The sequence below is a fragment of the Mus caroli genome, unplaced genomic scaffold (assembly GCF_978045245.1).
Source record: "Mus caroli unplaced genomic scaffold, Mus_caroli_1 scaffold_7, whole genome shotgun sequence".
In the NCBI taxonomy this organism is placed as follows: domain Eukaryota; kingdom Metazoa; phylum Chordata; class Mammalia; order Rodentia; family Muridae; genus Mus; species Mus caroli.
In genome coordinates this window covers 28,235,457-28,249,273 of record NW_028227262.1, presented here as the reverse complement: position 1 = coordinate 28,249,273, position 13,817 = coordinate 28,235,457, and the positions used below count along the sequence as shown (strand labels likewise).

The following is a 13,817-nucleotide window of genomic DNA, read 5'->3' as shown; positions in this document are numbered from 1 at the left end:
TGCTTATAAATTGGTTAATTAACCTCACTTCCTAAGGTTAGGAAAGCAAATGATACCCGGTAATGAGTGGAATTAATTCCCTAGGAGGTTAAGTGATATGCTCAAGGTCAAAGGGTTGTTTTGTTTTTGTTTTTTTTTTAATATATTAGGTGTTTTCCAAATAATGTTGTTGGTGTGGGAGAGTGCTGCAAGGCCCAGGCTTCCATCCTCACTAACATGGGAGAAAAACCTGTCCAAATGTTGCTGAAAAATGAGCACCAGCATCAACTGGATGTTGTTTAGAAGAGATCCCTGTGCCTTGTTAAAGTAGAACCAGTGTGGCTGCAGACGTCATTTATTCGGTTCTACAGTTCTCTTCCCTAGCAGGCACCCAGATGACTTTTGTCCTTGTTAAGATGGTCAAGCTGTGTAACCTAGGCTGATTTGGAACTCTTAAGCTTCCTGCCTCTACTTCAGAGTACTAGGAGTATGGCCATGTGCCATACTCAGGCAGTGGATTTTTTTCTTCTTTTTAAGTTTTACTTGGTAAACTTGTGTGTTTATTGGACACTGTTTTTGCATTTGACAAGCTCATTGTATTCTTCCTGGATAACCTTGGAGAGTATAACTGTATATTGTGGGATGAGAATTGCTTTTCCAAGTAATATTAAAATGTAAATTATAAGAACATTGCTTTTGGGCTAGTAAGATGGCTCAGTGGGTAAGAGCACCCGACTGTTCTTCCGAAGGTCCGGAGTTCAAATCCCAGCAACCACATGGTGGCTCACAACCATCCGTAACGAGATCTGACTCCCTCTTCTGGAGTGTCTGAAGACAGCTACAGTGTACTTACATATAATAAATAAATAAATCTTTAAAAAAAAAAAACATTGCTTTTTTTTTCTTTTTTTCTTTTCTTTTTTTTGTCTCTATAGTGAAGACTTACATATGCTATGATTTGTGGCAGCTCCATGCTAAATGACCAGAATAATTCTTTCTATTTAGGATTGGCAACCTCCATTTGCCTGTGAAGTAAAAACCTTCCGTTTCACTCCTAGAGTCCAGCGCCTGAATGAACTTGAGGTGAGTATTAGACCAGTATTTCTGCTTTCTCTTTTTTCTTTTCTTAGTGGTGGTGGTGTTTGGGACTCAGGGCTTCACACAGACTAAGCAAGTCTGTCATGACTTTATATAGCTCCATCCTCCTGATGGCTTACATTCGGATTTTATTTTATTTTTTGCCAAAACTTAATTTACTTTTATTAACTACTTTAGGATTTTAGATAGAGAACTTTGAAAAGCTTGTACCAGGACCCAGAGTTTGTGCTAATTGGAATTTAATGAATAATACTTACTTGAGGGCTGGTGAGATGGCTCAGCGGTTAAGAGCGCCAACTGCTCTGCCAAAGGTCCTGAGTTCAAGTCCCAGCAACCACATGGTGGCTCACAACCACCCATAATGAAATCTGATGCTCTCTTTCGGAGTGTCTGAAGACAGCTACAGTATACTTACATATAATAAATAAATAAATAGTCACTTGAATTTAAGAGTGTTTCAAGTAGTTACTACTTTTTTTTCTTTGCTTCTTCACTCAATGGGATAACAGAAAACTTAATTTTTTTAACATATTTTCTTAGTGGAAATTCTAATGCTTAGCTTTAAAAAAGTGGAAATCCCTTGCTCCCTCTCTTTCTTTTTTCCTTCTTTCCTTCTTTCTTTTCTAAAAGCAGAGTTCCATGTGGTCCAAGATGTCAGTTAGCTTTATGTATAATCCATGACTCCCTGGATCCCCTGATCTCCTGTGTGTTGGAATCACAGGTGTGCACCATGCCCAGTTTATATGATGCTAGGAATAGAATTCTGGGCTTCAAGAAACTAGGCAAGTGCTCCACCAGTTAGTTGAGCTACTTCCCCAACCCTCTTTTCCACCCTTTCCCCCAACCCCCCTAGGGTTTCTCTGTATAGCTCTGACTGTCCTGGAACTCACTTTGCAAACCAGGCTGGCCTCGAACTCAGAAATCCGCCTGCCTCTGCCTCCCGAGTGCTGGGATCAAAGGCGTGCGCCACCATGCCCGGCTCGAGTCAGTCTTTTTTTGTAGCTAATATGTGGTCTTGTCTGGAGTTAACACAGCCTAGTCTAGCTTTGAACTCATGGAAGTCCTCCTGTCTCAGCCTCCTGGGTGTGCTGGGGTTAAAACAAAAGACTCTGGCTATGGTGCCCCAGCTCCAAACTTGGAATTTTTCCCCTAATTATATGTATGTTAGATAACATACAAAATAACGGATTTCATTATGATATTTTCATATTGTTAGATTAAAAAATGGAGTCAGCAGTGGTTGGTTCAGTAGAGAAGCTGACAAATAATTATTCTTTGGAAATGAAGTTTATTAGGAAAAAGGGCCCATAGAATTGTGCCTTCTAGTAGGAGATCATTGGAAAGAAACAGAATTAAATTTAAGATAGTATAACAGTGGCTGGAAAGATGACTCAGCAGTTCTTTCAGAGGCCCAGCATCCACCTGTTTGACCACCCTCTGAAACTCCAGTTCTAGGGGGATCAGGTGCCCCCTTCTAGTATCTGTAGGCATACTACACCCGTACAGATTGAAAATCCACAAACAACCAAGAAGAACATAACAGACCTTAAATGGAAGGAGAAACTTTTTTTTTTTTTTTTTTTTGAGCCAGGGTTTAAACCAGGTTCGACTTGAACCCAGAGATCTACCTGCCTCTGCTTCCAGAGTGCTGGGATTAAAAGTGTGCTCTCACTGCCCAGCTGAGGCTTTCTTTTAACATCTAGCAAAGAACTTTATTAAAAAGCATAACTTCATAGACAGGGTGATGGGGAAGATGGTGGAGTTGAGGTAGGGGTAATTTAGACATAGATACTTTTCTCTGGGTTGGAAGCAGAGATAGCAAAATGTTTTTGGGCTTTTGTTGGTCAGTTAGGTATTGAAATGTTATGACTTGATATACTCTACCGTTATTCACAGTTATGATTGTGCTTATGAGTAGAAACTCCATTTCTTTGGCTGTTTTTTGTTTCTAAGCCTGCTAAGACTCAGTTTATTAAATCTTTTCAGACAGCCTAACATTCAGCCACCAGAGTTCAACACTCAGAACCATCTATTACCATCCCCCTGCTTTATCTCCAGCCCTGTGTTTTTTTGATTTCTGTATTTTAATGATTTTAGGCAATGACTAGAGTAAGATTGGACTTCTTGGATCAACTGGCAAAATTTTGGGAACTTCAAGGATCTACATTGAAGATCCCTGTGGTGGAAAGAAAAATCCTGGATTTGTATGCTTTAAGCAAGGTGAGGCTAAGACTTGTCTTAGGAGTTGAGCAGAACCTTGAGATATAGCCCAGTGGTAGGTGGTAGTTCTTGGTTTGTACCAGGTCCTCTCATGAGGTAATTGAACAGAGGTTCGTGATTCATGAAATTAAGAATTTTAAATAATCTTTTCTGTGTAATAGCTCGACTATCCTAGTACTTGCTTTTTAGACCAGACAGGCTGGCCTCGAACTCAAAGATCTGCCAGCCTCTGCCTCTCAGTGCTTGCATCAGAGGCCTGAGCTACCATGCCCAGCAGATATTTCAATATAGTCGAAAAAACATTTTAAGTTTTTGCACTCCTAGTCAAGCCCTTTGCTATTGAGCCATATCCCTGGTTCATATTTTTATTTACTTGATTTTTTAGAAAGATTTATCTTTATTTTATCTGCATTGGTGTATTGTCTACGTGTGTGTGTATACTATATCGTGCTGTCCATGGAAATCAGAAGAAAGTGTCAGACGCTTTCAGTTACAGATGTAACAGAGTTACACCATGTGTGTCCTGGGCATTTGAAACTAATAAAACTGAAAATTCAAAAATAATAAAGGTGTCTTAACTCAAAAGTCACAGCAGCCACAGATTTTTACTGTGTTAGAAAACATGAAGCTCAGTGTGCTGTCCATACTTTAGTCCCAGCACACGAGAGGCAGAAGCAGATGGGTCTCTGTGATTCTGGGACAACTTAGGACTACATAGTGAGACACCCTGTCTCAAAACAGACAAACAAACAGAAAAGTGGGCACCCTGGACAAACAACCAGTGCTTTTAACTGCTAGGCCCTCTCTCTAGCTTATTAACTTTTTTTTTTTTTAAACAATCTTGGTATGTCTATTGATACCTTTTTTTTTTTTTTTTTGAGACAGGGTTTCTCCCGAGTTCTGGGATCAAAGGCGTGTGCCACCACGCCCAGCTTACTTTATTTTTTATATGTGTGTGGAGGTCAAGGCCTGGGGTCATCTGTCTCCATGGATCTTTTTTATCCACCAACCTGGAATTATAAAAACAGGCCACTGTATCCAGCTTTTAAAGTGGGTGCTAGGAATTGAGTTCAGGTCTTTATGTTTTTGATAGCCACTTTAACAATGGAATCATCTCCCCAGGGCCCACCATCACCACCAACCCCCTTTTTGTTTGATTTTTGGGTTTTTTGAGACAAGATTTTGCTTTATGTCCCTGGATAACCCTGGACCATAATGTGGTCCTCCTGCCATTGCTTCCTTGAGTGTTCAGTTACAAGTGTGTGCCACCATACTAACTCCATTTATCTATTAGTCTGTTTATAGGTTAATCAACTTTTTAAGGCAGAGTCTTGTTTTATGGCTGGTCTTAGATTCCCTATTTAGATCAAGCTGGCCTTAGACTTAGTGTTTGAACATACATGTAGCATGTGTGTATATGGAGGTCAGAGGACAGCCTTGGGTGTTGATCTTCATCTTCCACCCTGAAGGATCTACCTCTTGATGTTCTCTACTGTGTATACCAGGCTAGCCAGTCAAGTTTCTTTGTCTCCTCATTATACCATAGGAACATTGAATATAGACTCAATACCTTGCTCAGTTTTGCATGAGTTCTGAGGATTTGAATTCAGGTTCTTACACTTGCTTTACTTTGTCAAAGCAACTTCAAGGATAAAGGACTTATATTGGCCCATAATTCTAGGTTAGAGAGTTGTTATAGTGGGGAAGTCACAATTAAGGAACATGAGGGAAGCTTAATGGAACTGTATCAGCAAGCAAGAGCAGTGCAATAATAGCTTGTTCCCAGTTCCCCTTTTGCATTTTATATAGTGCAGGTTCCCTACCCAGGAAGGCTTTTCCCATATTAGTTAACTTTAATGAGAGTCCATCATGGGCACAGCCACACCCATCTTCCAGGTGATTCTAGATCGTGTTGACAATGAATACTAATTGTCACATGTGGCAAACCTATTTACCCACTGAACTATGTCCTTAGCCATCAGACTTACATAGGCATACAAAAGTATGCCTGGCCGCTAAAATTTCTAGTGCGTGCATGTGTGTGCCCTTGTACATTTGGAATCCTAAGGTGGGCATTAAGTATCCCTATCTATCACTCTCTGCCTTACTCCAATAGTTTTCAACCTGTGAGTTTCAACCCCACAGGGATTGCATTTCAGATATTTCTATATACCATATTTACAGTACAGCTTATATAATAGTAGAAAAATTAGTTATGAGGTAGCAATGAAATAATTTTATGGTTGGGAGTCACACAACATGAGGAACTGTATTGCAGTATTAAGAAGGTTGAGAACCACTTCTTTAAGGAAGAGTCTTGAAAACTTAAGTTCTTGAACCTGAACTTGGAGTTTTTTCCACTAGGCTGGAAGCCAGCAAGCCCTAGCAATCCTTCTGTGTCTACTCCCCACAGCATCAGGAGTATAGGTGCACATGAGAGCATGCCTAGCTTGTTACTTGGGTACTAGGAGCAAACTTAGATCCTTATGGTTGCATGGCAATTGATCATAATCATTGAGCTATCTCTAGCCCCTAAAAGTTTTCCCAGGGCTATACAGAAATCCTGTTTCAAAGGAAGAAAAATAAAAAAGAATTCTCTTTTGGGTGGGTGTGATGGTCCATACTTTAATCCTGTCACTTGGGAGGTAGAGGCAGATCTACCTCAATATGAGGCCAGTTACATAGTGAGACTCTGTCTTTAGAGAGAGAGAGAGAGAGAGAGGACCCCCCCCCCCCCCACACACACACATTCACCCATGTGCACACACACTCTTTTAACCAGGTACAGTATCGCACATTTGTAAGCTCAGCACTCAAAAGGCTTAGGTAAGAGTATTGTTACAAATTCAAGGCCAGCCTGAGGTACACTGGGTTTAGGCTATAAAATAGTAATACTATTTCTGAAACAAACAGGCTGCAGAGGCTCAAAGGTTAAAAGTGCTTATTACTCTTGCAGAAGACATGAGTTTGGTTCCCAGCACCTACAACTCTAGCTCCAAGGGATCTGATACCCTCTTCTGGACTCTGTAGGCACCTGCACTTGCATACATATACTCCTACAGAGATATACATATGCACATGACTAAAAAGCACTAAAATAATTTTTTTTTATGAACGGCAACAACACACACACACGTACACACACAAAACCGAAAACTCCTAAACACTCATCAAAAAATGTAAACTTTCTGTGATTTTCTTTTCCCCTAATTAGAAAGTCATTACTAGTTTTAATTTGAGTTTAGATTGCGTTTCTGTTTTGGAGGTAAACTAACCAGAATGCCAGGGTCACATTTGCCAGCCATATTGTTTAGCTACATCTTGAGAAATCTAATTCCTTTTGTTGGGAAAAGATTTTTTTTTTTTGGAAATATTTGGGTTGGCCCTGAATAATGGGCTTTTACAAAATAAATAAGACTTAAAATGAAAATGATTCTCTTTGACCACATCCATTCCTATTTCTCATTCTAGTCGCTTGCAGTGCTTTTGGCTATTACTGATTTTGACTTTTTATGTTGTTTCCAAACAAAGGATTTATGGTACTTTTCCCTTTTTGGTTTTGTGTTTTTGTTTTGTTTTGTTTTGGTTGGCTTTTTGAGACAGGGTTTCTCTGTGTAGCCCTGGCTGTCCTGGAACTCACTCTGTAGACCAGGCTGCCTCCCAAGTGCTGGGATTAAAGGCATGCGCCACTACTGCCTGGCTAATTTTGTGTATTATATGTGACCTTTTTACTGTGAGTCATAGGTCTTATGCCTAATGAAATGGCTCATTGAGTAAAGTGTGCCACTTCATGACCTGACTTTGATGCCTGGAACCCAAGTAAAGGAAGGAAGGGTAAACTCCACAAAGTTGTCCTCTGACCTTTATGTGAGTGCTGTGGTACACATGCACCCCCTTAGTACAAATACCCAATAAATAAAAAGATCTTTTTGTTTGTTTGTTTGGCTTATGGCTTTTCCAGACAGGGTTTATCTATGTAGCCCTAGCTATCCTGGAATTCCCTCTGTAGACCATGCTGGCCTTAACTAAGAGATTCATCTGCCTCTGCCTCCTGAGTGCTGCTGGGATTAAAAGCCATATACAACATAAAACGATCTTAAATTTAGAACACTTTATGTTGTACTCCCCTTCCCCTCCAACACACACACACTGGGACTGGCTCTCATTTATCTCCACCTTGTTGAGTTAGCCAAGGTTAACCTTGAATTTCTTAATCTTACTTTCTGCACTGATACTTGGCCATCTTTCCAGCCCTTGATTTTAGGATTTTTGTTTGTTACGTAAATATATTTATACCCAAAGCAAATTCAGTGTGACTCAAAACTACCTATGTATTCACTATATTGCAGAGGTTGGCCTTAACTCTAATCCTCTAACCTGAGTGGTGGGATACACATAACTGGTATCCTCAAGGTTTGTGCATACTCTATTCTACACTCCACACCTCATGTGTGTCTGTATATAAATCTACATATGTATACACACACGTATGTGTGTGTTTTTGCTCTGTATCTATATGTACCATGTGCATGCAGGTGCCTGTGGAGTCCTAAAGAGGAGGACATTGGATCCCTGGAATACCTGGAATTAACAGGTGTTTGTGACTTTCCCAGTATGGGTGTTAGGAAACAAACTCAGTTCCTTTGCTAGAGAAACGAGCTCTCTTAATCACAGAAATGTGTCCAGCCTTGCAGCTTGATTCAAAAATATCTTTTTGGTTTTGATTAGAGTTTTGTTTTGTTTTTGTGGGGATGGCTGTTTTTTTTGTTTAGTGTACATTTTTTTATACTGCATAATGTACGAAGTATAAATTTATTAAATACTTTTTAATATATTGAATGTGGACCAGTAACATTAAACTTTAAGGTTTGATATTTGTAAAAATTGTTTCCATTCCTTTGTTAAGGTATCAGTTTAATTAAAGGTAATTACATCTTAAGTCAAAAATAATGTTTATATTTACAGACAACATATAGAGTTAGGATGCTGGAATTTTACTTACCTGGTGAAACTTTTATTTTAAAACATTAATTTTGTGTGTATGCGCATACACGATCTTGGACATAAAGTGTTTGTGGAGGCCAGAGGACAACCTGTAGGAACTGGTTCTCCTATCATGTTGGTTCTACGGATGGAACTCAGATCATCAGACTTGTGAGCAATAGCCTATCTGAGGAACCATCTTCCTGGCCTACTGTTTTTATTTTTAAAGTCAGATCTCATGTATCCCACTTACTGCCCTCCAACTTACTGTGTATTGAAAAATGACCTTGAATGTCAAATCCTCCTGTCTTTATGCCCCAGCCCCCCACCCTGAGAGCTTAAATTACTGGTGTGCACTACCACACCTAGGTTTTATGGTATAGGGGTCAAAATCAATGCTTTTGTGCATACTAGGCAAGCACTCTACTGGTTGCTTTGGGGAAAAGCTTTTATCTTTTGAGATTATACAAGTTAGGATGCTTGACATTAATCTCTTTCCCTAATGAATTCTTACTTTTTTTTTTTTTCTAGATTGTTGCCAGCAAAGGAGGTTTTGAAATAGTCACCAAAGAGAAGAAATGGTCTAAAGTGGGTAGCCGCTTGGGATATCTGCCAGGAAAAGGAACTGGGTCTCTTTTGAAGTCACACTATGAAAGAATTCTCTACCCATACGAGCTTTTCCAATCTGGTGTCAGCCTTATGGTGAGATGCATCACAGTTCTTTGAGTGGAAAATTTAATTTGCCAAGTACAAACTTCAAGTGATACTCACTATAAGTAATAATGCTTATGCATAGCCAACTGGAATCGCTGTTTCTAGGCACCAAAAGAAGAAACAGTGTGTTAAAGTTTAAAAATTAGAATTATTTCTAGTGGCTTGCAGAGTAAAGGATAATGGGAATGAAGGGTGTTTCCATATTTAATATAAATCTTCATTATTTCTGGAAAAAAGTTTTTGTTTTGTTTTGCTCTATTTTGGATTTTTGAGACAGGGTCTTACTGTGTAGCCTGGAATTCACTATGTAGATAAGATTGGCCTCAGCTTATAGATACCTATCTGCTTCTGCCTCCTGAGTGCTATAATTAAAAATGTGAGCTGTCACACCCAGCCCCAACCCCACTTCTTAATGTTGACTAAACCTTAAAGTGGGCATTTCAGAGGTTTCTGCTTTGAGTCTGAGCCTTAAATAGCCTCTTATTCTCACACTTTAACCAGTTATGAGTTTTGGTATTATCCACCACACACTGCAGAAAGAAGCTTTTCTGGTCAAAGAGGATAACAGCACTATTATATGATCATAAATACTTAAAATCCAATTTGATAGGCATATCTTGACTAGCAAAATAGCAGTAAATTTCTCACCAGGGACTATCACTTTTCCAGTCATTGACTTTTTGATTATGTGTATAGTATCAAAGATGACTTCCCTTCTGTGAAATAGACCTCAAACCCAAGAAGTGACTGGTTAGCTGCCACTATTATACTAGTGGACCCATTGTGTCTGGCAAGTTGGTAGTGCACCATTCAGGGTAGCTTAAACTTTTTTGTGAGAGTGTAATGGTTCAATCTTGAATTTTTTTTTTTTTCCCCTCACTGGCTGTCTTAGTTAGGGTTTACTTCTGTGAACACACACCATGACCAAGGCAACCCCTATAAGGACAACATATAATTGGGGATGGCTTATAGGTTCAGAGGTTCAGTTCATTATCATCAAGGCAGGAACATGGCAGCGTCCAGGTAGGCATGGTGCAGGAGGAGCTGAGAGTTCTACATCTTCATCTGAAGGCTGCTAGTAGAATACTTGACTTCCATGCAGCTAGAATAAGGGTCTTAAAGCCCACGCTCATGGTGGGACAACTAATCCAACAAGGCCACACCATTCTAATAGTGTTACTTCCTGGGCCAAGCATATACAAACCAACACGTTCCACTCCCTGGCCCCCATAGGCTGATATGGGGGCCATATCTAGCAGTAGCAATATAAAAGAACATTTAGTCCAACTTCAGAAGTCCTCATAGTCTATAGCAGTCTCAACACTGTTAAAAGTTCAAAGTCTTTTCTGAGATCCATCCATTCACTTAGCTATAATCCCCAAATCAAGACAGGAAACCAGCTGGGCAAACTCCAAACTCTGTATCTCCATGTCTGATGTCAAAAGGATCTCCAACTCCTTTGTTGACTGAAACAAAATTATATTCCTGGGCTGGTTTCCACTCCCTGTTAGCAGCATTCCTCAGCAGATATCCTATGGCTTTGGCATCTCGAAAATCTTGGAAACACAGCTTCTTTGTGCTCTCAGCAAACATTTCCCAGAAGATTTCACCTCAGTGATACTGGTCTCTTCTTAATCCTTGCTCATTTCTTAGCTCCAGCTAACCAGTGTCAATTGTCCCAGTAGTCCCTTTTATTTTTCACTCTAAAGCCAGAGCCACATGGCCAAAGTTGCTGAGTTCTGCTGCTTACAGGAGCTGGAATATGACCCCCTTGTTCTATTATATTATCACTAGCTTTCTGTATTCCAACTCCTTCACTGCCTAAGCTTGTATCCTGGATCTTGGTCTATAATTGACCTTGAACTCAGAGATCTGTATGCCTGTCTCCAGGGATTAAAGGTGCCTCCCACCTTGCCTGGATCTAAATTTAGCTGGGTAGGATCTTGCCCTGAAGTCCCATTCCCTTAATCTGTTACCTCCTAGAACACAGGATTCAGCTCCATTTCACTTCCTGGTGCCACATTAATACTCAAACCATATATTTTATATTTTTCCTTTCTAAGCTTGCTACACTTGTTCAAGATGCTCTTCATGTGAACAAAGTCTCTGCTGGGCTATTTTGAGACTTCCTTTGTCAATGCAATTAATATAAATCTCTTTACTTTAAGGCCAGGTGTGATAGCGCACGCCTTTGATCCCAGCTCTTGGGAGGCAGAGGCAGGCGAATTTCTGAGTTTGAGGCCATGCTGGTCTACAGAGTGAGTTCCACAGAAACGCTGCCTCCGAAAAAAAAACAAAAAACAAAGCAAAACAAAACGTCTCTTTACTTTAACCTCATGTAGACTTTTCAGACAAGGGCAGAAAGCAGTCACCCAAATACCACAAAAATCGTCTGTACGCCACACACTGGAATTTTTCTCCACTGAAACCTCTTGGACCTCGTCTGCACAGTTCACATCACTCTCAGCAACAAAATAAAGTCTTCCATATTCCTGCTAGGATAACCCATTGAGCTCCACTTAAAGCATTATACTGCTGTCTAAATCCAAAGTCCCCAAATCCACATTCTTCCAGACAAAAGCATGGTCAGGCCTATCACAGCAACTCCTATAAAGACAACACATAATTGGGGCTGGCTTACAGGTTCAGAGGTTCAATTCATTATCATCAAGGTGGGGGCATGGCGCCATCCAGGCAGGCATGATGCAGGAGTAGCTGAGAGTTCTACATCTTCATCTGAAGGCTGCTAGCTGAATGTAAGGATCTTAAAGCCCACACCCACAGTAACACACCTACTCCAACAAGGCCACACCTCCTAATAGTGCCACTTCCTGGGCCAAGCATATACAAACCATCACACATACCTTCTGGAACTGGAATTACAGAGAGTTGTGGCTGCCATGTAGGTGCTGGGAACGGAATGCATGTCCTCTGTGAAGAGTAGAACTCATCCACTGAACTATCTCTAGCTTTCCCCCATTTTTGTGATCTTCCTGAAGTGTCTGCTTATATCTTTTTTTTTTTTTTTTCATTAAAATTGAGCTGTTTGCTTTATACTTGTAAGGGCTTGGTATTTATTCTGGATATGTCTTTTTTCAGTTTTTTTTTTTTTTTTTTTAAGATTCAGTGATAAATGTTGTTTGACATTTTTATAGTGATGTCTGTTTGAAGATTTACCATCCTGTTGACTTTTTGTTGTTTTTTTTGTTTTTGTTTTCGAGACAGGGTTTCTCTGTGTAGACCTGGCTGCCCTTGAACTCAGAAATCCGCCTGCCTTTGCCTTCCAAGTGCTAGGATTAAAGGTGTATGCCACCACTGCCCAGCCTATTGACTTCTTTTATAAATTGTTTTTGATGTAGCTTTATTTTTTGAGACTGTCTTGCTCTGGAGCTCAAAGAAACATAGAGTTATTGCAATTTCTAAATTTATTTGTTTATTTATTTTGAGAGACAGGTCTTACTCTGTCTTACTATTTAGCCCTGGCTGGCTTCTAACAACTAACTTGGATATCTTTATATCTTTGTGCTGCCTTGTTCTCCCAAAGTTAGCAGGCCTTTTCTTCTCTCTCTTTCTCTTTTTTTCTACTTTTTTCATTTTTATTCTGTTTTTTAAAGCTTTTATGTATTATTATAAATAAGTACACTGTCAAAGTCTTCGGGCACACCAGAAGAGGGCATGAAATCTCATTATGGGTGGTTGTGAGCCACCATGTGGTTGCTGGGATTTGAACTCAGGACCTTCTGAAGAGCAGCCAGTGCTCTTACCTGCTGAGCTGTCTCGCCAGCTCCTTTTTTCTTTTTCTTTTTAGTAAATTAATTTTCTATTGAGACAGTGTTGCTATGTAGTTCCAGCAGGCCAGGACTCCATATGCAGACCAAGCCAGCTTTGAACACCAGTGATTATAGATGTGCCACCATACCTGGTTCTACCCCTTTCAAAAGATAGCTTTTCTGATTGATTCGTTTGTCATCTTTATTGACCAATAATTGACCTCAAAACTATATGCTTATTTCTGTAGTGTTCTGTTGTTCCACAGTAGTCTCTTCCTTATATGTGGTTTCATTTTCTCTCATTTCAGTTTACCTAGTTAGCTATGGTATGAACATAGTAATTTCATACCACAAGTCTAGATTAAGTCCAGAAATATATAATCTATGTTTCACTTTACATTTCATTTTAAATAGTGTGGTTAAATCTTGTCCCTTCTTGGTCTAGTAATGGATCATCTCTTTATCTCTGCCTTGTAGGTAGTTAGGAGACATTTTATATATTACATTTTCTGTTGGAATTATGGTACTTCTGTGTAAGCCATTTTTATTTTAGTTGATAATGGCCCAGAAATGTGAAGTTGGCAGTTTACACCAAAGGAAAACTCCAAATTTATAGATGAGTTTAGGTAAAAAGGTGAAAGTACAGTAAGGAACTTTCAGTGCTATAGGCCACATTAATATAACTTCATATTACTATAGTTCTGTTTTTATAGTCAGTTTGTTTGTTTGTTTTCTTCTGTGACAGGGTATCTCTGTGTAGCCCTGGCTGTCCTGGAACTTCCTCTGTAGACCAGGCTAGCCTTGAACTCAGAGATGCAACAGTCTCTGCCACCACCACCCAGCTATAGTCAGTATCTTACAGGGCCTAATTTAAAAGTTGAAGTTTTGGGGTTACAGAGATGGTTCAGCAGTAGAAAGACTTGATGCTTCTGCAAAGAACTCAGCTTCAGTTCTTAGCCACCTACATAGCAGCTTACAGCCATCTGAAACTCCAGTTTCTGGGTATCTGATGTCCTTTCTGACTTCACAGATAGTAGAAACTTAGATGTATGC

The 13,817-nt window shown here is 39.7% G+C and overlaps 1 protein-coding gene across 1 annotated transcript in view; it reads left to right on the top strand.

The window, feature by feature from the left end:
• The window catches only part of Kdm5a (lysine demethylase 5A), a 73,505-nt gene that overhangs the window by 1,397 nt on the left and 58,291 nt on the right, over positions 1 to 13,817 (top strand). The window contains exons 2-4 of the mRNA XM_085840018.1: positions 985 to 1,062; positions 3,175 to 3,297; positions 8,812 to 8,982. Of these exons, the coding sequence (XP_085696144.1) occupies positions 985 to 1,062; positions 3,175 to 3,297; positions 8,812 to 8,982 (372 nt within the window). The remainder of the gene's footprint in view (positions 1 to 984; positions 1,063 to 3,174; positions 3,298 to 8,811; positions 8,983 to 13,817) is intronic.